The sequence below is a fragment of the Chiloscyllium punctatum genome, chromosome 32 (assembly GCF_047496795.1).
Source record: "Chiloscyllium punctatum isolate Juve2018m chromosome 32, sChiPun1.3, whole genome shotgun sequence".
Taxonomy (NCBI): Eukaryota; Metazoa; Chordata; class Chondrichthyes; order Orectolobiformes; family Hemiscylliidae; genus Chiloscyllium; species Chiloscyllium punctatum.
Window position 1 is genome coordinate 48,631,135 of NC_092770.1, and position 27,484 is coordinate 48,658,618.

General features: G+C 41.5%; 1 protein-coding gene across 1 annotated transcript in view; it reads right to left on the reverse strand.

The window, feature by feature from the left end:
- Positions 1-27,484, reverse strand: part of LOC140458148 (structural maintenance of chromosomes protein 1B-like) — a 146,280-nt gene that overhangs the window by 30,048 nt on the left and 88,748 nt on the right. The window contains exons 21-22 of the mRNA XM_072552306.1: positions 26,981-27,135; positions 3,587-3,738 (exon numbers count right to left, since the gene is read on the reverse strand). Coding sequence (XP_072408407.1) covers positions 3,587-3,738; positions 26,981-27,135 — 307 coding nt within the window. The remainder of the gene's footprint in view (positions 1-3,586; positions 3,739-26,980; positions 27,136-27,484) is intronic.

Below are 27,484 nucleotides of genomic sequence, written 5' to 3' on the forward strand. Positions count from 1 at the left end.
GAGAAGATGAAGTGACCAGGAATATTGACAAGGGCAGGGTGGTAGACATAGTCTATATGGATTTCAGTAAGGCCTTTGATAAGGTTCCATATCGTAGGCTGCTCTGGAAGGTTAAATTGCATGGAATCCAGAGCGTGCTAGCAAATTGGATACACAATTGGCTTGATGGTAGGAAGCATAGAATAATAGTGGAAGGATGCTTGTCACGCTGGAGGCCCAGAACTAGTGGTGTACCTCAGGGGTCAGTGCTGGGCCCATTACTGTCTGTTATGTATATCAATGATTTGGATGAAAATGTACAAGGCATGATTAGCAAGTTTGTAAATGACATTAAAATAGGCAGTATCATGGACAGTCAGGAAGATTATCAGTAATTGCAGCAGGACCTTGATCAGCTGGGGAAGTGGGTCGAGAAATGGCAGAAGAAGTTTAATATAGGTAAGTGTGAAGTCTTACATTTTGGAAAGTCAAATCAATGTAGGAATTTCATGGTGAATGGTAGGGCCTTAAGGAGTGTAGGGGAACAGAGGGATCTTGGAATTCAAGTGCATGGTTCTCTGAAAGTAGAGTCACAGGTAGACAGGGCAGTGAAAGCGGCTTTTGGCACACTGGCCTTCATCAGTCAGGGCACTGAGTACATAAATTAGGAAGTTATGTTGCAGTTGCAGTGAGGCCACATTTGGAATATTGTGTTTAGTTTTGGTCACCTGGCTAGGAAGGATATTATTAAATTGGAGAGAGAGAGTGCAGAAGAAATTTACAAGATGTTGCCAGGACTCAACAGCGAGAGGTTGGACAAGTAAGGACTTTTTTCTTTAGAGCATAGGAAACTGAGGGAGAATTGTATAGAAGTGTATAGTATTATGAGAGGCATGGATAGGGTGAAGGCACTCAGTCTTTTTCCCAGGGCTGGGGCATCAAGGTCTAGAGATCATCAGTTTAAGGTCAGAGGGAAAAGAACAAAAGGAAACCTAATGGACAACTTTTTTTACACAGAGAGTGGTATACATATAGAACGAGATGCCAGTGGAAGTGGTTGAGGCAGGTACATTAAAAACATTTAAAGGGGATTTGGATAAATACATGGATAGGAAAGGTTTATAAGAATATGGGCCAAGGGAAACTGGCTTGCGCTGATAGACATTTTGGTCGGCATGGACCAGTTTGGGCCAAAGGGCCTGTCTCCGTGCTATACAACTATATAACTCTATTAGTTGTATTATCGGTGGATTATAGAAAGGTGTTGCAGTCGAAATCATTTGGGAGTAAGGAATGCTCAAGTCAAAATCCAAAAACATTTTTTTTGGCCTGGACTGCATAAGGATATGGTTGAATTTTGCCAGACATGTCATACGTGACAGGTAATTGGAAAACCTCAGGCAGTGATAAAACTAGCACCCTTAATACGCATTCCTGCATTTGACGTCTTAATTGAGTGCACAGGCTCTCTACCCAAAAAAAGTGGAAATCAGTATGTGCTGACCATAATGGAGTGTCAAATGGAACAGACGCCATTCCAATTTGCAGTATCACAGCTAAAATAATTGTAAAATAGTTATTCAAATTATTTTACTAGATACAGATTACCCACAGAGATACAATCAGATCAAGGGTCAAATTTTACATTAAAATTATTGAAGGAAATTATGGATAGCTTGGGAATAAAGCAATCCAAATCCACTGCATACCATCCAGAATCATAGAAAGCTTTAGAACAGTGGCAATAAAGACCATGTTAAGGGCTTATAGTCTATCCAGAGATTGGGATGAAGAAATTCTATTTCTACAATTTTGAAATTCATAGGAATGCACCAAATGAATTTACCAAATTCAGTCCATTTGAATAAGTGTTTTGCGCATGAGGTGTGAGAACCACTGAAATTAATTAAGGAGAAATTGCTGAGTCAAGAGTTCAGAAACCACACATTTGGACAACGTGCCAAATTTTATGGAAAGATTAAAGAGCAGCTGAGTTGGCTAGACAGCATTTAAAAGTATCACAGCACTTGATGAAACAGGAAGCCGAGAAGAAATCAAAAATTTGCAATTTTGCTAGTGGAGGATAAAGTGTTAGTGTTACTTGCACTGGTAGGTGAACACTTCAAAACAAGGGTGGGTGGGTGTTATCAGATTGGAAAGAAATTGAGTGAGGTGAGTTATTTGATAAGAATTCCAGATAGAAAGAAATCTCACAGTGTATATCATGTCAATATGCTTAAAAGGTATTTTGATAGCGAAGGAAAGCAAAAGGAGACTGTGTTACTGGTTACAGCATAGACTTTGGGGTGTCAGGTGGATAGATTTTGGGGTGTTAGGAGGTGAGTTACTCGTCGCAGTATCCCTAGTCTCTGAGCTGCTCTTGTAGTCACTGTGCTTATGTAGTGAGGCCAGTTGAGTTTTTGGTCAATGGTAACCTCAAGGATGTTGACAGTGGGGGATTATTCTTACAAGAAGACAACAAAATAGAAAGACCTTTGGGCATTTTTCCAGAAAACTGGATGATTGTCAACAAAAATATTCCATAATTGAGAAGAAAACCTTGAGCTTGGTGTTGGTGTGACACCATTTCAACATTTGTACGGTGTCTAAGTCAATTGTATGTACTGATCATCATCCCATAAAGTTTTTGGAGAAATTTAAGGACAAACATTTCAGACGGTTTAGACGGACCTTATAATTGCAGCCATTCAATTTGAAAATGATACTTGTGGCAGGATGTAAGAACATAATTGGGTTGGGATATCTGGTCAGTATGGGCGGGCTGGACCGTAGGGTCTGTTTCCATGCTGTACATCTCTATGACTCTATAATTATTGACGTTGTTGCAATTTTGATGAAGGAAGATGGTGGTATTCAGTGGCAGTAATAATCGGACTGAAATAGACTGTAAGAAAGTGAGGACTGCAGATGCTGAATAGTCAGAGTTGAAAAGTGTGGCGCTTGGAAAAGTACAGCAGGCCAGGCAGCATCCAAGGAGCAGGAGAGTCGATGTTTTGGGCATAAGCCCTTCATTTTGGGGGGGGGGCGGAAATGAGAGTATAGTCTGGTCTATAACAAAACCCACTGGTCGCAGCTTACCAACCTGAAAAGGTACCCCTATCCCCACTCATTGTTTCCTGTCCATTAGCCAATCTCTATCCATGCCAATATACTTCCAACACCATGGACTCTTATGACTTAACCTTTTGTGAAGTATACCTTCTGAAAGTCCAAATACTACACATTTACTAAATCCCTTCTATCCATTCGGGTTGAGACTTCCTCGAAAGACTCTAATAAATTAGTCAGACATGATTTCCCTCCCATAAAGCCATATCGACTCTGTTTTTCATTATTGACAGTGTTGAGTAAAACGCTCTGGTATATTCAAAGGGACGTTAGATAATCATATGATATATGAAGGATTGCATTATATGGATAGGAGTTAGATGAACAAGAATATATGCATCAAAAATCAGCATGGAGTTTGGATTGAATGCGGTTCTTTCTGTGCTATCAATATTTTGGAAATTCACTGACCTAACTAAAAATGATGATGAGATAATGTTGCTTCAAATTACAAATAAATTATACAATCGTCATTTACCTGTGAATAGCAAAAAGCAATGCTAATGCTGCCACTGACTTTTCTCCTCCTGACAAGTTATCCATAGGCATGAACCGTTTCCCTGGAGCCACACAGTTGTAACCAATACCATCCAAGTAAGGTTCTTCTGAGTTTTCTGGACTGAGGAATGCCTAGTAAGTAAAAGGTATTTAACAGTTTTCTTCAGGCAAATTCTTAAAGGGAAACTTCTGAATTAAAAGTAAAAATAACAAATGTCCAGGATTGATTTACAAATGGTTATGTTATTGAACTTACAGGATTGAGTTTTATTTCAACGATTAAAGTTTGATTATAAATAATGTACAAGTAAGTGAGGTATTAATATTGTATTATTTCTTTGTGGTCAACATGAGACACTACAATTTGGGCCTCTATTTATAGCTGTATTTCTGTATGCTAAGTGAAATATGACATATTGCCTCAGGCCAAAGTAAGGTTATAGTTTTATGGTTTTACTACAGAACAGATAATGTAAGACACCCACTATTATAGTTTATGACTCAATTACAAGATTATTATGGTGCCATTTTATTCTACAATAGTCAAAGTAGATGCTGTGAAAATAAGCTAGGTTTTGGAGAGTGATTTGGCACTTATCAGCTGTATGCCCTTCAAAGCCTATTGCACATGTAAAATAGCTTTAGATCATGCCATAGTTTTATGTTTTAAAATGTCTTTTAACTTAGGAGAAAACAATCACTTTCTACAAAATCTGTAAGAGGCATAGAGAATTTGGATAAAAGCAAAATATTGTAGATGCTGGAAATCTGAAACAATAGAGAATGCTGGACAACTTCAAGGAAGAAGTGGAGAGCGTTCAGACCATCCTGATGATGATGGATGTATCAATGGATTAGACTGGATCTGAAAATTAGAAATTAAGGAACCACATCAGAAGAATCACCAATGTAAATAGGAAGAGACTGTACATATGGGGAAAAATGTAGTCAAGATAGGAAGGAATAAGTTCAATGGCACATAATCAAGCTGAAACAATGGATATGCAAGGGCAGTTGTGTATGAATTTTGGGAAGAAGTTAGAAGCAGGCTGTGTGGGTCTGGGGCACCATGAGGTGGAAAGCTGTGGGTGGGGTGGGGGGTGATCTCAGGAGAAGATGAAGTCCAGAGAAGTTATATGTTTGGCTCATGATCGATTTGGTGTGGGGGGGGGGGGGGGGGGGTAGAAGAGAGAAAGGGAGAAGTTCTCAGAGGTGGCACTCAGCCTTTGCCAGGTCTAGGTCTGCACACCAGACGACAACTGCACCACCCTTCTCTGCAGGTTTGATACCAAGTTCAGGGTTACACCTGAGGGAATGCAATGTACCAAGTTCAGAAGGAGACAGAATTTAGAATTTGGAGTAAGGGCAGGAAAGTGAACATGAGGAATGTTAGACTAGCCATGGCTTAGTCCTATCTTTTGTGGTCTGTGATTAGTTTTGTAGCTATTTTGACCCTTTGTATCATATTTGAAGTGTTTTTTCGCTGAAGCAACTTGTTCTTTTATATTTGAATTAACTTACTAGAGAACCCAGAAGGGACTACTAAATCACAAATTAACAAAAGATTTCAAACTAAAATATATTTATAGGCTCTTGAGCTCCCCTAAAGCACACACCCTATTACCTCAAGCAGACACAAAAATTGAAGTGGCTCATTAGCTGTCTATCCTCTGGTTTTCCTTTGTAGTCACAATATTTATATGGTGCGCCAGTTAAATTTCTGGTCAATAGTAATCCTCCCCAGGATGCTGACAGTGGGAGATTCAGCGATTGTAAAGCTATTGAATGCCAAGGGGCAATTGATTATTAAATTCTTTCTTGTTAGTAATGATCGTTGTCTGGCACTTGTTACTTGCCACTTGTCAATCCAAACTTGAGGGGCAGGCCATGCCTCACAAACCTTATCGAATTCTTTGAGGATGTGACTAGAAAAGTTGATGAGGGGTCGAAATGAAAAGTCAAAATTGGGGCTGAAATTGTGCAATCATCAATGTTCTAATGATGTAGGAAAGGTCATTGATGAAGCAGTGAAAGATGGCTGGGCCAAGGACAATGCCTTGAGGAACTCCTGAAGATGTTCTGGAGCTGAGACAACTGACCTCCAACAACATGGGGCTGAGACGATTGAACTCCAACAACCACAACCATCTTCCTTTGTGGCAGGTATGAATCCAATCAGCAAAGCAATTACCAGTGATTCTAGTTTTGTTAGACTCCTTGGTGCCACAATCAATCAGAAGTGGACTTGATGTCAAGGACATCTCACTTCTGAAATTTAGCTCCGTTGTCCACGTTTGAATCAAAGCTGTAATTAATCCAGGAGCTGAGTAGTCCTGGCAGAACTCGACTTTCTCATTGATGCTCAGTTTATTGCTAAGCAAATTCTATTTGATAGCACTGTCGATGATATCTTCTGTCACTTTAGTTAATCAAATGTAGAAAAGGCAATATTTGACCTGGTTGGATTTGTCCAGCTTTTTGTGGACAAAACTTGCAGGGTAACCCCCTCCTGACTGTACATTAATTTTCCACCATCTCTTCTGGATCTGTCACTGCTGGAAAAGTCCAAACCCATAGATGGTATTAGGGGCATTGTAAGGTATAATTCTTAGAATATGACTGACAGGCTATTGTTTCATTAGTCTGTGAGACAGATCTTCTAATTTTGGCACGAGCTCCAGATGTTGGTAATGGGTCTTTGTAAGGTAAACAGATTTATTATTTATCATTTCTATCATTTCTGGTATCTTAGTGGATGCCAGTTTTCATTCCTTTATGAGACTTTTTACAGATTTATACAACTGAACAGCTTGCTAGGCCATTTGTACACCATGTAAGGACAGCAGCCTTCCTTCCACTTTAATGCACCAGATGTGTTTTTATACCAATGATCATTATTAGACTTCTAATCTCAAAATCTGCCATGACGGAGATTTAAACCTAATCCTCATTTCGCTACCAGGGTCTCTGGATTACAAATGCTAACACTATTTAACCATTGCCTCCCTCAATTTACAAATGAAATGAAAGAGAATCATGAAATCCCTACAGTGTGAGAACAGGCCCTTCGACCCAACAAGTCTACACTGACCCTCCGAAGAGTAACCCATCCAGACCCACTCCCCTACTCTGTTATCCTACATTTACTCCTGACTAAGGCACCTAACTTACTATCCCTGAAAATTGTGGGCAATTTCGCATGGTCAATTCACCTAAATTGCACATCTTTGGACTGCGGGAGGAAACCGGAGCATCCGGAGGAAACCCACACAGACATGGGGATAATGTGCAAACTCTACACAGTCATCCGAGGCTGGAATCAAACCCAGGACCCTCACACTGTGAGGCAGCAGTACTAACCACTGAGCCACCATGCTGCCCAAGGAAACCTTTGTGACTCTTGAAGCACCAACTCACACTTGCAGCTCCAACCATTCAAAACCCCAGGCCACTCAAGATGCTGAATCTTTTCAGAGGGCAGTCAAAGTCAGCAGTACTTCCTGAGGAAATCACAGGACCCTCACATCCAGTTTCCCACACTGCATGGATAGAAAATGTGCCTGGGTGGATCTGTAAATTTCCACCAGTTGCTCCCTGCATTGACTGTAAAATCAGTCCTAATACATCCACTTGGGAAATCAAACATTGGCTCAAAATAGCGAGAATCCCAAAAGGTAAACGACAGACCGTTCTGCTATAATGCACGTTTCATCAGCACGAGTTGGCTATTATGCAATTGATGGATTGTGGATGCTGTTTGGATAATGCAAACTTTCTACTGAACGGGTATTGCGATTTTCTATTAGCGATCTTGTGCAGCGCGATTTTCTATAGCCCAAGGTTGCAGAGGTACACAACCTTCATGCTATAGCAGAATGACCTACACAAAAGGAGAATTTTGTATGCCAAATCAGAACTAGTGGAACTAATGTAGTTTTAGTGCAGTTTTAACAGTACAGACTTGATGGGCCAAATGGCCTCTTCTGTATCGTATAATTCCGTGAACTACCTGCATGATCTTACCGAAACATTCTTCTTCCATGAAAAGACAAGCTAATTACCAGGAGCAATGCCAAAACCAGTTTAGTCTCTTCCAATAAATGTCACGTCAGTTCAGTTGGGTGGACAGTTCAGAAACTTATTAATGTACCTTAAACTTAAATCTTAGATATATCACAGCTTCGTATGGGATTGGCAGCAAACCTTGGTGAAACCAGAAGACCAAGGCTTGGCTTTTTAATTATTATAAATGACTTATTTTAAATAAAAATCTTTTGAGAAGAAAAATTCAATTGTTGTTTTGTATGCAGTATTCAATTAATGACTTGGATATCGGAATAGAATAGAATTCCAATTTTTTTCAGTAATGTCAAACTTGAAGAAGCACTAATCACTTGAGTCAACTACAATAGCTCTGTCACCATACCTTAAGAATGTGAGGTTATCAAACTAATAATAAAAGGATGTAACTGAAGATTCTGAATCTGCATGCACATAGCATTGAAATTAAAGCGGGTAAACTGATAGGGTAGAAAGAAAAACATAAGGATGATTTAGTAGCCACTACAGAGTCGTGGCAGCTGAATGACATAGCTTAAGACCTGATACTGAAGGAATCGTAACATTAAAAAGGACAGGAAGTTTGGCAAAGGCAGAGAGGTGGCTCTACCAATTAATAATGGCATCAGCACAATAGAAAGGATGAAATATGGTCAGGAAACTGGAATGTAAAAATGGTTCCGTTTGGGATGAGAAATAATAAAGGCAAGAAGTCACTGTGGGAGTGGTGTTCAGGTGCCTAATGGCAAACGCACAATAGAAAAGAGTATAATTGGTTAGGCCACTGTTGGAATATTGCGTGCAATTCTGGTCTCCTTCCTATCGGAAAGATGTTGTTAAACTTGAAAGTGTTCAGGGAAGATTTACAAGGATGTTGCCAGGAATGGAGGATTTGAGCTATAGGAAGAGTTTGAATAGGCTGGGGCTGTTTTCCCTGGAGTATTGGAAGCTGAGAGGTGACCTTACAGAGGTTTATAAAATCATGAGGGACATGGATAGGATAAATAGACAAATTATTTTACCTGGGGTTGGGGAGTCCAGAACTAGAGGGCACAGGTTTAGGGTGAGACGGGTAAGATATAAAAGAGACCTAAGGAGCAACTTTTTCACACAGAGGGTGGTATGTGTATGGAATGAGCTGCCAGAAGAAGTGGTGGAGGCTAGTACAATTGCAACATTTAAAAGGCATCTGGATGGGTATATGAATAGGAAGGGTTTGGAGGGGTATGGGCCAGGTGCTGGCAGATGGGACTAGATTGGGTTGGGATATCTGGTCGACATGGATGAGTTGGACCGAAGAGTCTGTTTCTGTGCTGAGCATCTCTATGACTCTAAGCATGTCAGAAGGTACAGTGATAATCATGGCAGATTTCAATCTGATGGGCAAAGGTAGCCTGGACTGTGAATTTATAGAATGTTTTGGGATAGTTTCTTAGAACAGCATATTCTAGAGCCTAACGCTGCAAGAAGCAGGCTAAATGAGGTCAACATGGAAGCAATATTTCCTGTGTGGGAGGGGGAAGGGAAGGATAAATTCTTGATGTCATAAGGAATTAAGGGCTACAGGGAGAATGCGGGTAAGTGGAGTTGAAATGCCCATCAGCCATTATTGAATGGAGGAGTGGACTCGATGAGCCGAATGACCTTACTTCCACTCCTATGTCTTATGGTCTTATAAAACTCCAAGAAGTATAATGGCCAATGGGAAACAAACAGGTTAACATCTGCAGGGGTGGATTCAACTGCGTGAAAAATCAAATGTCTCCAGCACACAAAACAGGACAAGAGTGTTGGAATGGGTTAGGAATCAAACTTAAAACACACTGTATAAATGATGACAAGAAGAGGGATAGTCAATACAGGACTGAAGCTGTTGAATCTGAATGCACAGAGCATATGAAATAAACGAGCTTGTGGTGCAGATCGAAATTGGCAGGTATGATGTGGTGGGCATCATGAAGACGTGACTGCAAGGGGATCAGGACTAGGAGCTGAATATTCAAGGATATACATCCTGTCAAAAAGAAAGGCAGGTGGGCAAAGGGGATGGGGTTGCCTTACTAGTAAGAAATGAAATTAAATCAATAGCAAGAAATGAAGTAGGGTCAGATAATGTAGAACCTGAGTGAGTTGGGCTGAGGAACCACAAAGATAAAAAGCCCATTTTGGGAGTTATGTACAGGCCTCCACACAGTGGTCAGGATTTGGGGCACAAGATACACAAAGAGACAGAAAAGGCATGTAAAAAGGCAAGGTTACAGTGATCATGGGGGATTTCAATGTGTAGGTGGACTGGGAAAATCAGGTTGGTAGTAGATCGCATGTAAAGGAATTTATAGAATGTTTTTTGGAGCAGCTGGTGATGGAGCCCACTAGGGATCAAATGAAGGCTTCTGCGTGAATGTCGACTCTCCTGTTCCTCAGATGCTGTGCTTTTCCAGTGCCACACTTTTTGACTCCCACTAAGGAACAAGCAATTCTGGATTTTGTATTGTGCAATGAGGCAGACTTGATAACAGAGCTTAAGATGAAGGAACTCTTTGGACGCAGTGACAATAATATGATAGAATTTACTCTGCAATTTTAGAGGGAGAAGGTGGAATCAGACATCATGGTAGTACGGTTGAATAAAGCCAACTGCAGAGGCATGAGGGAGGAGGTAACCAGATTTGACTGGGAGAGGACCCTAGCAGGAAAGAAACTGTAACAGCAATGGCAGGGGTTACTGGGAGTAATTCAGGGTCACAGCAAAAATTCATCCCTAGGAAAGCAAAGCATACTAAAGGGAAGATGAGGCAATCATGATTAACAAGAGAAATCAGGAGCAGCATAAAAGCAAAAGCAACAGCAGATAATGCAGCAATTAGGAAGCTTAAAAAGACCAACAATGGACAATGACAAAAGAAATAAGGAGGGAGAACTTTATAAAGAGAGTAAGCTAGCCAGTAATATAAAAGAAGATGGCAAGAATTTTTTAGATATATATAGGGCAAAAAAGAAAGGTAGAAGTGGACATTGGGTCAATGGACAATGATGTTGGAGAAGTAGTAATGGGGAACAAAGAATCGGCAGAGGAACTGAATAAGTACTTTGCGTCAGTCTTCACGGTGGAAGACACGAGTAATATCTCAAACGTTTAAGAGAGTCGGGGGCAGAGGTGAGTACCTGACCTTGGTCTTTGGTAAGATTTTGGAGTCCATTCTGAAGCATGAGATTTCTGAATACTTGGAACTGCATGGTAAAACAGGGCAAGGTCAGCATGGTTTCACCAAGGAAAGGTCATGCCTGACAAATCTGTTAAAATGTTTTGAGGTGGTATCAAGCAGGTTAGACCAATGAGAGCCAACAAATGTTATCTAACTTATCCAGAAGGCCTTTGACAAGGTGCCACACACGAGGTTGCTGAGTAAGACCCATGGTGTTAGAGGCACGGATGGAAGATTGGCTGTCTGGCAGAAAGCTGAGAGTGAGTAGCCAGTGACTGGCGGCGTTCCACAAGGGTCAGTGTTGGGACCACAACTTTTCACTTTATACATTAATGATCTAGATGAAGGAACTGAGGGCATTCTGGCTAAGTTTGCAGACGATACAAAGATAAGTAGAGGGACAGGTAGTATAGAGGGGATGGGGAGGCTGCAGAAGGATTCAGACAGGTTAAGATAAATGGGAAAAGAAGTGGCAGATGGAATACAAAGTGGGAAAGTGAGGTCATGCACTTTGGTAGGAAGAACAGAGGCACAGACTATTTTATAAATTGGTGGAAAATTCAGAAATCTGAAGTACAAAGGGACCTGAGAGATCTAGTGCAGAATTCTCTTAAAGGAAAGTTGCACTTGAGCCAGTAACTAGGAAGGCAAATACATTGTTTGTATTTATTTCAACAGGACTAGAATAGAAAGACAGGGATGTACTTCTGAGGCTTTACGAAGCTCTATGGCTAGATCACATTTAGAATATTTGAGGATATGGGCCTCTAGGAGTAGGACAAAATGGATAAAGGAGCTGCACAAATTGGCTTTTGCATTGGTAAACTAAATTGCAAAAACAGCTACAGACAAAATGGTTGACCATGTGTGACTACTTGTGTAGTTAGTATGTGTAGCTAATGCCTAAAGCTATATAAATAACTAACTACTAAAACCACCAGCAAGCTGCGAGATGAAGAAATACTAACCACATTTGCAAGCTGCAACTTTGTAGAGGAAATACTAATCACATTTTGCAAGCTGTGAAAATGTGACATAAGCCATTACAACTTAATCAATATCATTGGTTCCAGTTACTCCCTTGAAGTATTACCATTTATTGATTGGTTGTTACTTTGCGATCATGCTCCATGTCTGATGATGATTAATGTATATAAACCTCATGCAAACTCTGTAAGGTTGTTGGATTCTTTTGATTGCCTGAAGTTTTCCGACTTCTGGGCAAATCAGAATCTGCCAACCTAGCGCTGTAACATAAAATAAACGAATGTTTGCATGTTGGACAAAGAGTCATTTACAGGTATGTTAATTGACCGATTGTAGAACTGAGTGACTTATAATCATATTTACCATCTAAAAAGGCCTGCTGTCAAGGAAAGGTCACCAGGATTCTCAAAGATGCATCCCACTCTGGCAATATTTTTCTGCAACTCTACCATTGGGGAGAAGGTACAGAAGCCTGAATACACGCACCAGCTGGTTTTAAAACGTTTCTAGCCTACTGTTGTTAGAATACTGAATGGACTCACATACTCTTAACATTCCCCTGTACCTGGTTTTTGCCACTGTTTACCTATTATTTACTTATCTATGCTACTTAACTCTGTGATCTGCCTGTATTGCTCGCAAGACAAAGCTTTTCACTGTGCTTCAGTACACATGACAATAAATTCAATTTTGGGTTCCATACCTCATGTATGGACGTACTGGCCCTCGAGTGGGTCCAGAGAAGATTCATGAAAAGGATCCCAGGAACGAAAAGCTTAAGATACGAGGAAAGTTTGAAGACTCTGGGCCTATACTTGGTGGAATTTAAAAGGATAAGGGGTGGATCTAATTGAAACTTACAAAATACAGAATGGCCTGGACAAAGTGGATATTGGGAAAGGTGTTTCCATTGGCAGGAGAAATTAGGACCCGAGGGCACAGCGTCAGAGTAAAAGGAAGACTCTTTAGAATGGAAATAAGGAGAAACTTCTTCAGCAGAGAGTGCTGAATCTATGAAATTCATTGCTACAGGCCAAGTCATTGAGCATATTTAAGATAGAGACAGATAGGTTCTCGATTGTCAAGGGTATCAAGAGTTACGGGTGAAAGCGGGAGAATGGGGTTGAGAAATTTATCTGCCATGTTTGAATGGAGCAGATTCGATGGGCCAAATGGCCTAAGTTCTGCCCCTATATCTCATGGTCTCATGATTATCCACAATATTTGATCAACTGGCACAGTGCTGGTCCCAAAGGTGCAGGTTAATAAACATTTTGCAGTATTTACATAGGTCCACATAATATTTTGGAAAATCACAGAATCACAAAATTCTTCAGTATGGTAACAGGCCATTAGAAACAACAAGTCCACACCGACCCGCCAAAGAGTAACCAGAGACCCATTCTCCTACCCTATTACTCTAAGTTTACGCCTGACTAATGCACCTAACATACACATTACTGAACACTACGGGCAATTTAACGTGGCCAATTAACATAATTTGCACATCTTTTGGATTGTGGGAGGAAACGGAGTACCTGGAGGAAACCAATGTAGATACGGGGAGAACATGCAAACTTTACACAGTCACTCAAGGCGGGAATCAAACCAGAGTCCCTGGTGCTGAGAGGCAGCAGTGCTATCCATTGAGCTGCCATGCCGCCTCTTTATTTAGATAATCTCTTCATAACACCTTTTACAAGCCCATTCCTTAAAAACACCAATTAAGCATTTTTTGTTGTCCAAGTACACCTATATTTATATTTATGCTGACTGTTTAGCAAGGTTAGATCTCATGGAATATAGGGAGAACTAGCTATTTGAATACAGAACTGGCTCGAATGTAGAAGACAGAGGGTGGTGGTGGAGGGTTGCTTTTCAGACTGGAGGCCTGTGACCAGTGGAGTGCTACAAGGATTGGTACTGGATCCACTGCTTTTTGTCATTTACATAAATGATTTGGAAGTGAACGTAGAGGGTGTAGTTAATAAGCTTGCAGATGATACCAAAATTGGAGGTATAGTGGACAGCAAAGAACATTACTTCAGAGTACAACAGGATCTTGATTAGATCGGCCAATAGGCTGAGAAGTGGCAGATGAAGTTTAATTTAGATAAATGTGGGGTGTTGCTTTTTGGAAAGGCAAATCAGGGCAGAACGTGTACACTTATTGGTAAGGTCCTGGGGAGTGTTGTTGAACAAAGAGACTTTGGAGTGCAGGTTCATAGCCCCTTGAAAGTGGAGGCACAGGTAAATAGGATAGTGAAGAAGGCGTTTGGTATGATTTCCTTTATTGGTCAGAGTATTGAGTACAGGAGTTGGGAGGTCATGTTGCAGCTATACAGGACATTGGTTAGGCCACTTTTGGAATATTGTGTGCAATTCTGATCTCCTTCCTATTGGAAGAATGTTATGAACCTTGAAAGGGTTCAGAAAAGATTTACAAGAATATTGCCAGGGTTGGAGAATTTGAGCTATAAGGAAAGGCTGGGGCTGTTTTCTCTGCATTATCGGAGGCTGAGGGGGGACCTTATAGAGGTTTATAAAGTCATGAATGGAACGGATAGGATAAATAGACAAAGTCTTTTCCCTGGGGTCGGGGAGTCCAGAACTAGAGGGCATAGGTTTAGGGTAAGAGGGGAAAAATCTTGAAGGGTCCTAGGGGGCAACTTTTTCATGCAGAGGATGGTTTGTAATGGGTATATGAATAGGAGGGGTTTGGAGGGATATGGGATGGGTGCTGGTAAATGGGACTAGATTAAGTGGGGATATCTGGTCAGCAGGGACAAGTTGGACCAAAGGATCTATTTCTGTGCTGTACATCTCTGACTCTGTGAACCTGGAAGAGCATGACACTCTGATTTTAAAAAATATGATTTCAACATAATTTCTTTTTTCCAAAAACATTTTATTCATAAATTATTCTGGGGACTGATACGTAGTCTGATAGAGAAGTAAAAATCACCGGGGCAGCACAATGGCTCAGAGGTTAGCACTGTTGCCTCACAGTGCCAGGGACCCGGGTTCGATTCTGGCCTCAGGTGACTGTGTGGAGTTTGCACATTCTCCCCGTGTCTGCATGGGTTTCCTCCCACAGTCCAAAGATGTGCAGGTCAGGTGAACTGGCCATAGTGCTAGGTGCATTAGTCAGGGATAAATGTAGAGAAATGAGTCTGGGTGGGTTACTCTTGGTGGGTCGGTGTGGACTTGTTGGGCCGAAGGGCCTGTAGGGAATCTAATCTAATCTGTTTTAGCAATCTCTGACTGCCTAATTTCAAGATTTTTATATTTTACTGTGTTTTCTTGTAGTGAAATAATTTGTAATAGCTCAAATATGTTGGACACTGATCATTACAAAAACTGGAGTCAGATTCCAGAATTGAGATAAAAAAATTAAAGATATGATTCTTATGGTCCTTTTTATCATACTTATGTTTTTGTGAAAAAAAACTAACACTATCACAGATTAGACCTGAGCCAGTCATGATCTAATTCACTGGCAAAATAGATTTGTGAATGGCCAAATCCTGTTTCTAATCTACAACTGCTGGATCAGTAATCTTGGCACATCCTATTAGATTTGAACATTTTAAAAAGTGAGCATGATGCAAACTGCTCCAACAGGTTCTTCTGTATTGTTCAAGGCAGATGCCCATCTTGCACTGCCATAACTCTTAAGGTTCTGTGATAGTACTAGAAGGCGTCACCCGGTTGATGGTATTATAAGAATAAGAGTGGGTCATTTAGCCCATCAAGCATTCCTGGTTATTCAATCTGATCATCTATTTGAACACTTCAATACCATTTACTCATATCACCTCCACATCCCTATTCACCACACTGGTAATCAGAACTCCAACATTGCACATCTTGAACATATTTAAAGACTGAGGCACAAACATTTGTGGTAGAAAATTCCAAAGGTACACAACACTAAGTAAAACAATTCCTCCTCATCTTGCACCAAAGTTGCATCCCTCTTAATTTTAAATTGTGCCTCTTTAATCTAGGCTCCTAAACAAAAGGAAATACTTTACCTGCATCTGGCTTGTCACTTGTTTATCCCTGTAAGTATTTTGTACGTTTCAATGAGATTACCTTTTATAATTTGAAACACACGAAAATGCAGGACCAAGAGTGTGGTGCTGGAAAAGCACAGCAGCTCAGGCAGAATCCCAGGAGCAGAAGAATCGATGTTTTGAGCATAAGCCCTTCATCAGCGCCACACTCTCGACTATGATCTCCAGCATCTGGAGTCCTCACTTTCTCCCAGAATACAGGATCAGTCTGCCAATCCCTCTTCATGGGACAGTTCAGCCATCCTGGGAACAAGTCTGATAAACTCTGAGACCAAAACTGCATGCAGTACTCCTCGTACAGTCTAAGCAAGCTCCTAGACAACTGAACATGCAGCTCTCCATTCCCTCCACACCAATCCCCATTTCACCATCAAACTGGCTGACAATAACGGGACTGTAATAATCTGGAGGACAGACCTCTTTGTCGCAGAAGCCTAACGCCAGCTCCCTGACACCATGTCCAATCTCCCCCTTGACCACGACCCCACCTTGGCCCATCAGGCCACTGTCACCCACACTATCTGTGATCACCTCCAGTGATCTCCCATCTACCACCTCAGACCTCAGACCCCAAGCCCCGCACTGCCCGGTTCCACCTGCTCCCCAAGATCCATAAGCCCAACTACCCTGGCCAATCCATTATTTCCGCATGTTCCTGCCTCACCGAACACATTTCTTCCTACCTCAACTCCATTCTCTCCCCCTTAGTCCAGGCTCTTTCTACCTCCATCCGGGACAACAACCACCTCTTTGAAACCTTCCAGTTCCCTAGCCCCCAGTGCTTCGCCTTCACTAAGGACGTGCAGTCCATATACTCATCCATTCCCTGGAAGGTTTGCCTACAAGCCTTCAGTTTCTTCCTCTCCAACAGATTCCATGATTCAATGATTCCATCCAGTGCTCCTCCACCAATACCCTCCTCCGCCTTGCCAAATTAGTCCTCACCCTCAATAACTTTTCCTTCAACATTTCTCACTTCCTTCAAATCCAAGGGGTGGCCATGGGCCCTAGCCATGCCTGCCTCTTTGTCTGCCACATTGAACAGTCCCTCTTCAGTACATGCACAGGTACTGTTCCCTAACTCTTCTGCTGTTACATCGATGACTGCATTGGTGCTGCATCCTGCACCCAGGCTGAACTGGAGCAGTTCACCGACTTTGCCACAATTTCCAACGTGCCCTTAAGTTCGCTGGGTCTATCTCGGACAACTCCTTCCCCTTCCTTGATCTCTCAATTTCTATCTCCAGCGATGGTTTACAGACTGACATTTACTGCAAATCCAAAGACTCCCATGACTACATGGATTACACCACCTCCCACTCCAATTCCTGCAAAACCTCCATCCCGTTTTCTCAATTCCTCAGTCTCCGTTGCATCTGCTCTGATAAAGAGACATTCCACTCCCAAGCATCCAAGGTGTCCGCAATTTAAATAACATGCTTCCCCACCCCCCTATCATCCAGACAGACCTCCACTGCACCTGCTCCTATCCCCGCTCCACTGCTCTAAACCCCGACCCATCCAAACATAATAAAGACAGGGTCTCCCTTGACCTCACTTTCCACTCCACCAGTCTTTGCATCCAATGTATCATCCTCAAACATTTCTGCCAACTTCAACTAGACCCCATCACCAAGAACATGTTCCCATCCTCACCTCCTCTGCCTTCTGCAAGAACTATATTCTTCACCACTCCTTGGTTCATGCCATCCTCCCCACCAACCCCCAACATCCCTCAGTACATTCGATTGCAACTGTTAAAAGATGTAAAACCTGCCAGTACGTCACTCCCCTCACTTCCATCCAGGACCCCAAACAGTCCTTCCAGGTGAGACAGGGATTCACCTGCCTCTCCGCCAACCTATTTACTGTACTTGGTGCTCTTGATGTAGTTTTCTCTACATTGATAAGACCAAACATAAACTAACGGCATCTTTCACTGAGCATCTCAGCCAGGCCCGTAAGGATAAGCCTGACCTCCTGGTCACTGGCCATTTCAATTCCCCTTCCCACTCCCTCTCCGACATGTCCACCCTTGGTCTCCTCCAATGCCACAATGAATTAGATTGCAAATTGGATGAACAATAACTCATCTTTCGCCTGGGCTGCCTACAGCCTAGAGGACACAAAATTGAGTTCTCCAATTTCAAATAACCTTCCCATCCATCCCGACTCCCTTTCTAGCGCTGCCTCCTCCCTTCCATCTCTCTGACCAACCCCTCTTTCCAGCTACCAACTGGATTCATTTCTCATATCGACCTACCAGGTTGTACCTACCACCTGTATTCACCAATCACCACCTCACCACTCTGGCCCTCTCCCCACCCATAACCCTCACCCCCCAATCCCCTATCTGTAGCTTCCCCTAACCCCACATCCATTCCTGAAGAACAGTTATATCCAAAACGTCAGACTTCTCCACCTTCTGATGCTTCCTGGCTTGCTGTGCTCTTCCAGCCTCCTGCTTGTCTACTTTGGATTCCAGCACCTGTAGTTTTTTTGTCTCTGCACAACTGAAGCAGAACTTCACTACTACGCTCATTGGCTTTCCTTTATCAATTTTAGTAGTACAACTAGTTCTGGGATGACATGCATTTCGGCAGCACGATTTGGCTATAACGTTGCTGAAGAATTAGGAAATGTTATTTTCGAGAACACTTACCTCCGGTGGCAATAGCATGATTCCACAGGCCACCGGTTTACTCGCTTCATTCTGCGTATGCATTGAAATCACTGCGTCATTTTGCACAGGGGCTGATGGCTGTGCCATTCCACGCATGCACAACGTTGCTGGTCTTTGTGCCATTCTGCACATGCGCTGACGTCTGTGCTGAAGTCTCTGTTCCGTTCTGCGCATGCACCAATGTCAGCTGCTGACAGAGCAGCTTTCTGAGAGAGGTATCGTACAGACAGCAGCTTTCTTACATCTTTTACATGTAATTTGCTAAATTTGTTTTTGTTTAGTTAATAAATATGTTTTCAAGTTTCATTCAGACTGTGCTATACTTTGCGTTAGACTTTTGAGCGATTGTGAGTGATAGTTTTTACTGGTCTGCCCAACCCCACTTTTCCTATAGGCCCCATTATTTTCTATTAAACAAGGTTTCACTGGAACACAACTATGGTGTTATAGGAGAACTACCTGCAATGTCTTCAAAAATCTTCCAACAAGTTTATCAAACAGAATTTCCCATTTCCAAATCCATGTTGACTATGCTCAATCAGATTATATCAACCAGGTGCCTATTTAGCCGACCCCCAAAATACCTCCTAGCATTTTCCTTAATATTGATGTAAGGCTAACAGTTTAAAACTGAAAGAACTGCAGATACTGGAAATCAAAACCAAAAACAGAAATGGCTGGAAAAGCTTAGCAGGTCCGGTAGTATCTGTGGAGAGAAATCAGACTGAACATTTTGGTTACAGTGACCCTTCCTTCGAACTGAATTTTGAAAGATAAACACCAATGAATTGACTATCTGTATAGCCACCTCCTTCATAACTGTAGGATGCAGGCTATTAGGTTCTGGGGATTCGTCAACTTTTGGCTCCATTCATTTCTCTAGTACCACCTTCTTACCAATGCTAATTTTCTTGAACTCCTCTTTCTCCCTAGCTCCCAGCCCCTTGGATGTCTAGTTCTGGTAGATTTCTGGTACCTTCTTCAGTGAAAATAGATACAAAATAATAATTTTGCTTCTCTGCCATTTCTCTAGTCCCCATTATAAATTTGCCTGACTCTACGTTTAAGGACTCACATCAATTTTTTTTACAAATATTTCCTTTTCATGTACCTATAGACACTTTAGGGCTTATTTTTATGTTTTTTGCTAGACTGCATTTGCATTCTAGAATTGCACATTCTTAACTGCTTGTTCTATCAAGATTTAATTATAGAAAGGAAAGCTCCAACTTATTAGGTATGGTGTGTGTGTACATATATATAGTATATTCTCTAATGGGTCGTGCTGCCTATCATGATGTTTTGAAGGAGCTCCTGATAATTTCTTTCCACACAACCAAGTATAAAATCCACATTTTCAAACTGCACAATTCATTCCCTGCTTTGGAAGAAGTGGGGTCTCTTGGAGGATCCAAGATAATGTAGTATATTGTAATTATTGGGAATATTGTTTATAATTCATTTATTTCAGAATTTAACTTTTAGTTTTAGGAATTAAAGTTTAACTAAATAAATGGAGGCATCTGATCAAGAATCTGATAAGCGTTCCTAACAAAAGTGCAATTCAAACGAACTTGGAGTTAATTACAGTTAAAACTAACCAATATTCAGTATACAATGTCAGATGATGAAACGTTAAAACGAGCAGTGAATGATCTACCTCTAATCTTGTAATGGAGCAAGGAAGTTTACAGAAAGTGCAATTACATCTCCACTGTCATGGACTTCATTAGAAAGTGGATAGAGGACTGCGTGCCAAATAAGTCAATCCATATGTTCCCTAACTGGAAACTTTTAATGAACTGGGAAATCCATTGCCTACTGAAGGCCAGGTGTACAACATTTAAGTCAGATGACCCTGACCTTTGCAGGAAATCCAGATACGATCCTTCAGTAAGGCCATTAGTGATGCCAAGAAGAATACCGTACTAAGTTAGAAACCCAAACTAATTACACAGACACCTGCCTTCTGTGGCAAGGCCTACACAATATAATGGCTACAAAGTGAAACAGAACAGAATAGCAGAGAAAAATACATTCCTCCCTGATGCGTTCAAAGCATTTTACACTCCTGCCCCGACAGCCTTGGATGCAGCTGTTTTCACAGTCACCGCTGTAGACGTCAGATTGGCCTGCTTGAGTGTAAACCCACGGAAAGCTACTGGCTCAGATGGAGACCCAGGCCGTGCACTCAGATCCTGTGCTGATCAGCTGATGGGTGTATTTGCTGATATCTTAACCTCTCCTTGCTACAATATGAAGTCACCATCTACTGCAACAAAACAACTATCATCCCAGTACCAAAGAAAATATATGTCTCAATGACTACTGCCAGGGGGCTATGACCTCCAGTATTACGAAGTGCTTCAAGAGATTAATCCTGGCTCTTAATCATAGCCTCCCAACCTGCCTTGATCTCTTGCAATTTGCCAACTGGTGCAACAGGTCTACGGCAGTCTCCACCACCCCAGCCCTATACTCATCCCTGGAACATTTGGATAATAAGGATATCTACGTCAGGCTTCTACTTACTGACCACAGTCTCTCCTGCAACTCTATAATCCCAATCAAACTAATCGCCAACGTCAGAGACCGAAGCCTTTGCTCTGTCCTCTGCAACTGGATCCTCAACATCCTGACCCATAGATCGCAATCAGTTATGATAGACAACAATACCTTCTCCATAACAACCTTCAATACCAGTGCCCCACAAGGTTGCATGCTCAGCCCCTTACTCTACTCCCTGTACACTGATTACTATGTGGCCAAATTTCGTCCAAATTCCATCTAGTTGGCTGATGACACCATCGTTGTAGGCCAGATATCAACAAGATGAGACAAAATACAGGAAAGAGATAGAGTGCTTGGTGATGTGGTGTGAAGATAATAACCATTTCTTCCTCAAGATCTGCAAAACTAAGGACCTGATGACCTGATAAACTAACGACACGAAGATTGGTGGAGTAGCAGAAAGCATGAAGGACTGTCAAAGACTACAGGAGAACATAGGTAGACTGGAAAGTTGGGTGGAGAAGTGGCAGCTGGAATTCAATCCAGGCAAATGTGAGGCAATGCATTTTGGGAAGTCTAATTCTAGAGCGAATCATACAGTAAACCGAAGAGTCTTGAGAAAAGTTGATGAGCAGAGAGATCTGCAAGTGAAGGTCCATTGTACCCTGAAGGTTGCTACACAGGTGGATAGAGTGGTCAAGAAGGTATGTGGTATGCTTGCCTTCATCAGACAGGGTATTGAGTATAAGAGCTGGCTGGTCATGTTAAAATTGTACACGACGTTGGTTCGGCCGCATTTAGAATACTGTGTACAGTTCTGGTCGCCACATTACCAAAAGAATGTGGATGCTTTGGAGAGGGTGCACAGAAGGTTTACGAGCATGTCTCCTGGTATGGAAGGTGCTAGCTATGAAGAGAGGTTGAGTAGGTTAGGTTTGTTTTCATTAGAAAAAAGGAGATTGAGGGGGGGACCTGATTGAGGTCTACAAAATCATGAAGGGTGTAGACAGGGTAGATAGAGACAAGCTTTTTCCCAGGGTGAAGGATTCAATAATGAGGGGTCACACTTTCAAGGTGAGAGGTGAAAAGTTTAAGGGGGATACACGCAGCAAATACTTTACACAGAGGGTGATAGGTGTCTGAAACATGTTGCCAGCAGAGGTAGCAGAGGCAGACACGGTAGATCCTTTAAGATGCGTCTGGACAGATGCACGAGTAGTTGGGGAGCAGAGGGATACAGATGCTTAGGAATTGGGTGACAGGTTTAGACATTGGATTTGGATCGGCTCAGGCTTGGAGGGCTGAAGGGCCTGTTCCTGGGCTGTAAATTTTCTTTGTTCTTTGATGACTGACTTTAGGAAGCAAGGAGAAGGGCACGCCCCTATCTACATCAATGGAGCCAAGGTGGAAACAGTCAAGAGCGTTACGTTCCTGGGAATGATCATCACCAACAATCTCTCCTGGACCACCTAAGTTAATGCAACAGTCAAGAAGGCAAAACAATGCCTCTTCTTCCTCAGAATTCCGCATGCCCACAAGGACTCTCACTAACTTTTATAGATGCATCATAGAAAGCATTCTAGTCAAGAGTGTGGCGCTGGAAAAGCACAGCAAGTCAGGCAGCATCCGAGGAACAGGAAAATCGATGTTTCGGGCAAAAGCCCTTCATCAGGAATGAGGCCTTTTCCAGCACCACACTCTAGACTTTAATCTCCAGCATCTGCAGTACTCACTTTTGCATAGAAAGCATTCTCGCTGGATGCATCACAGCTTGGTCCAGCAACCACTCTGTCCAGGACCGTAAGAAACTACAAGAGTTCTGAACACATCCTAATCCATCATAAAAGCCAACCTTCCATCTACCGACTCCATCTACACTTCTTGCTGCCTTGGAAAGACAGCCAACATCATCAAAGATTCCTTCCACCCTGGTTGTAATCTCTTTCAACCACTTCTGTCAGGCAAAAGGTACAAAGCTATAAACACATGTACCAACAGGTTCACGACAGCTTCTTCCCCACTGTTAATAGACTTCTGAATGGGCCTCTCAAATTTCAAATCTAATGCTGATCTTGTTTTAGGTGCACCTTCTTTGTAGCTGTAGCTTTATATTCCTCGCTATACTCTATCACTTATGATTTTTATATGGTATGATCTATTGGCACTGCATGCAAAACAAAACTTTTCACTGTACCTAGGTACATGTAACAATAATCAATCAAACTGAAGATGCAGAATCAGCTTTTTGCTTAAAGTAAAATGATTAACTTTCATTACAGTTTGAAGATCTCTTAAAACCTATCAAATTACAAAAGATCCAGAGATTCAGATTCGCCTTGGTTCGAAGATTTTTCTCTCAATGTATCTGTACACAACATTTGCTGACAAAAGCAAGCATTTTAGTTTGGGAACACACTGAAGCAATTGCATAATTGGTCTTGTGTAGGCTGCAATTCACTGAGTGGGGAGAGGCAAAGGAAATGAATGTCAGTCAGCTCTGCATTTATTACAGAAAATACTAACATTTTTGTTCACCACATGAAATATAGTTTGGGCACAAGCTAAGTTTGGAATTTGTTTGGGCGGGGGGAGGGGAAGCTGAAGATTTTCCCCAGTTTGAAGCTCCAGGAAGAAATCTATTGTGGTCTTTGCAGAGGCTTGTGGCAGAAAGCACATCAGTTTGAATAGTTAGCTTGAAAAGAACTTTACAGAGGCTGTGGAATCAGACTGGGAAAAGCAGTCTATATGTGCCCAAACTCAGGACAAGAGGCTGAAAAGTTTCTGTGAAGCAAACTGGAGGATCACTTAGCCAAAAGCAAATGGAAGGAACCCCATGGAATTTGTAGTTCACGGAATAGCTGGAATACTAATAAAAATTAAAGGAAATCCTGGAGGGCTGTTGTATAATTTGGGGTTGGTCCCAGGAAAAGTAAATAAATCCTCAAGATTTTGTAATATAAGTAAACACTTTTTTGGGGTGTGAGCACAAGGAGTGAGTTAAGAATAGAAGTGAGTTTTTGGCATAGGCATTAATAAGCTAAAGTGTAAAGTTAGTAGTGTTTGCAATGTTTAATTTCTTTTTAACAAGATGAAATTGTGTGATACAATTTAATTAAAAACATGTTAGAGTAATGTAGCAGGTCTGACAGAATATATGGAGAGTGAAAGAAATCTGACACCTTGAGTGCAATTACTCTGCCTTGGAAGAGAAAGGGCTGGAAGATAGTAGTTTTCTACGCTCATGACAAAGAGGGAGGAGCGAATGAAATAAAAGGTGAGGGGGCCCAAAGCAAAAGACAAATGAAGTATTAAAGGTGGTAGACAAGCAAGGAAGATGCAAAATAATATGTTAATATTAGAGCAATTGCAGAACCCCAGACACCTTCCAGGTGAAGCAATGGGTTTACTTGTACTTCTTTCAATCTAGTCTATTGGTTTTGCTGCTCACAAATCAGTCTCCTTTACAATGATGAGACCAAATACAGAATGGGTGACCCCTTTGTGGAACACCTCCACTTTGCCCTTAAGAGTAATCCCAAGCTTCCAGTTGTTTGCTATTTTAATATATCGTCCCACTATCATGCTAACATTTCTCTCCTGGGCTTGCTGCAGTGTTCCAGTGAAGCTCAATGCAACCTCATTGTGTGCTTGGGCACTTTATAACCTTTAGAACTCTGTCCTTTATTTTATGACACCTCACTGCCATGATTTGTTTGTGGGTGGTTTTCTTGATTTTGCTGTCAGCAGAGTTCTTCTATTCACACCTATTTAGCATCTCAATCTATTCTTTACTACCATTAACACTTTCTTTGATTTTTCACCAGAGACAGCATCACCATTTGTTTCATTCACAAGACCATAAGGGCCTTAAGACCATAAGACATAGGAGCAGACATTAGGTCATTCAGCCCATCGAGTCTGCTCTGCCATTCAATCATGGCTAATAAGTTTCTCAACCCCATTCTCCCGCTTTCTCCCCCAACCCTTGATACTCAAGAATCTTTCTATCTCAGTCTTAAATTTACTCAATGGTTCTGTAGCAATGAATTCCATAGATTCACCACTCTCTAGCTGAAAAAGCTTTTCGTTATCGCCATTCTAAAAGGTATTCCCTTTAGATTAGATTAGATTACTTACAGTGTCGAAACAGGACCTTCGGCCCAACAAGTCCACACCGCCCGCCGAAGCGCAACTCACCCAGACCCATTCCCCTACATTTACCCCTTTACCTAACACCTAATCTTTACTCTAAGGCTATGCTCTCGGATCCTAGACTCTCCTTCCAATGGAAATATCTTTCCAACATCTACTCTGTCCAGGCCATTCAATATCCTGTATGTTTAATTAGGTTCCCCCCTCTAAACCCCATCGAGTATAAACCCAGAGTCCTCAAAAGTTCCTCATAAGTTAAGCTTTTCACTCCTGGGACCATTCTCGTGAAGCTCTTCTGAACCCACTCCAGTGCCAGTACATTCTTCCATGAGATATGGGGCCCAAAACTGCAGACAGGACTCCAAATGTGGTCTGACCCAGAGCCTTGTAATGCTTCGGATGTACATCCCAGCTTTTATACTAAAGTCCTCTCAAAATAAATGCCACCATTGCATTTGCCTTCCTAACTATTAACTCAACCTGCAGATTTACCTTGACAGAATCCTGGACTAGAACTCACAAGTCTCTTTGCACTTCAGACTACTGAATTTTATCCTCATGCCTCTATTCTTCCTACCAAAGTGCCTGACACTTTGCCACGTTGCCACTTTTCCTAACCTGTCCAAAACCTTCTGCAGCCTCCCTGCCTCTATGCTACCTGTCCCTTTACCTATCTTTGTATCATCTGCAAACTTAGCCAGAATGACCTCAGTTCCTTCATCTAGATCGTTAATATATAAAGTAAAAAGCTGTGCTTCCAGAACTGAGCCTTGTGAAACACCACTAGTCACCACCTCCTATCCTGAGAAGGACCCTTTTATCCTCACTCTCTGATTTCTGCCAGACAGCCAAGTTTCTACCCATGCTAGAATTTTGCCTCTGACACCATGGACTCTTATCGTACTCAGTAGCCTCCTGTGCGTTACCCTGTCAAAGGCCTTCCTGAAGTCCATTGGATCTCCTTGGTCAAATGTGTTCATTACTTCCTGAAGGAATTCCATCAGAATTTTCAGAAGTGATGTCCCCTTGACGAAACCATGCTGACTTTGCCCTATTTTACTATACACTTACAAGGATTCAGAAATATCATCCTTCACAATGGATCCCAGGATCTTAGCCAAGACCAAGATTAGGTTAATTTGTCTGTAATTTTCCATCTTTTGCCTTACTCCCTTTTTAAACAGGGGTATCATGTTAGCGATTTTCCAGTTTCTGGGACTGTCCCTGATTCTAGCAATTCCTGAAAGATCACCACTAACCTCCACTATCTCTTCAGCTCTCATTCACTCTACTTTCCCTTTGTCAAGAGAATAAAAATCATCATTTTCCACTCCTTTTAGTTTCAAAGAACAATCACTGGATTCAAAACATTAATTCTGTTTCTCTCTCCCCAGATTCTGCCAGACTTGGATAAAAAGGCAATATCTGTATATTGTAGTGAGATAATGTACCTGTTGTTTTCGACAAATCAATTTTCAACAAACAGATTTTTCCTTCACTTGAATGAGTGTGTCAAAAACAGCGAAATTTTACAAATATTTCATGGAGATTGTTCATGCCTCTTTCCACAAAAAAACTATTATTCATGTTTACATAAAAAAACTAAATTAACTGAAGTGAAACAAAAGGGTACAAAGCTGATTTATTTTGGGACAAGGATCATGATACTGAAATTCCATTTTAAAAATATGATTTACCTGAGCACTGGTATTTTGACACATCATCTTGTAGATCTGATCAATTTTCACTGAGACATGTTCAAAGCACTGATTAAACAAATCATATCTTCTTCTTTTGACATATTCAAAATCCTGTCTGCATATCCTAGCTTTCTTTCTGCTTATTTCAAATGCTAGAAAAGAAGATAGTCCACATTGGAAAAATTAGACTACAATGGACTGGAAAAAATGTAAATTATTTAATTTCTATTAAGCTTATTTTCTAGCTATTTCAAGGTTGTTTTCACACACTGGCTTCACTTGTTAATTTGCTTTTGCTGTAGATCAACTAGTATTAGTCCAGCGAAATCTAGCACTCAGGCTGCCTTAAGGGGAGTTTTGCGGTTGCGTGGGTGGGTGGGGGGACGGGGGGTAATCACTGTTGATTGACTTGGTTCGGCTTGCGATAAGCTTTAGTTTCTTTTATTGTCCGAAGACTCCGAATTAATTTCTCAACATTTAGTCGTCATTCCCACTGTTACC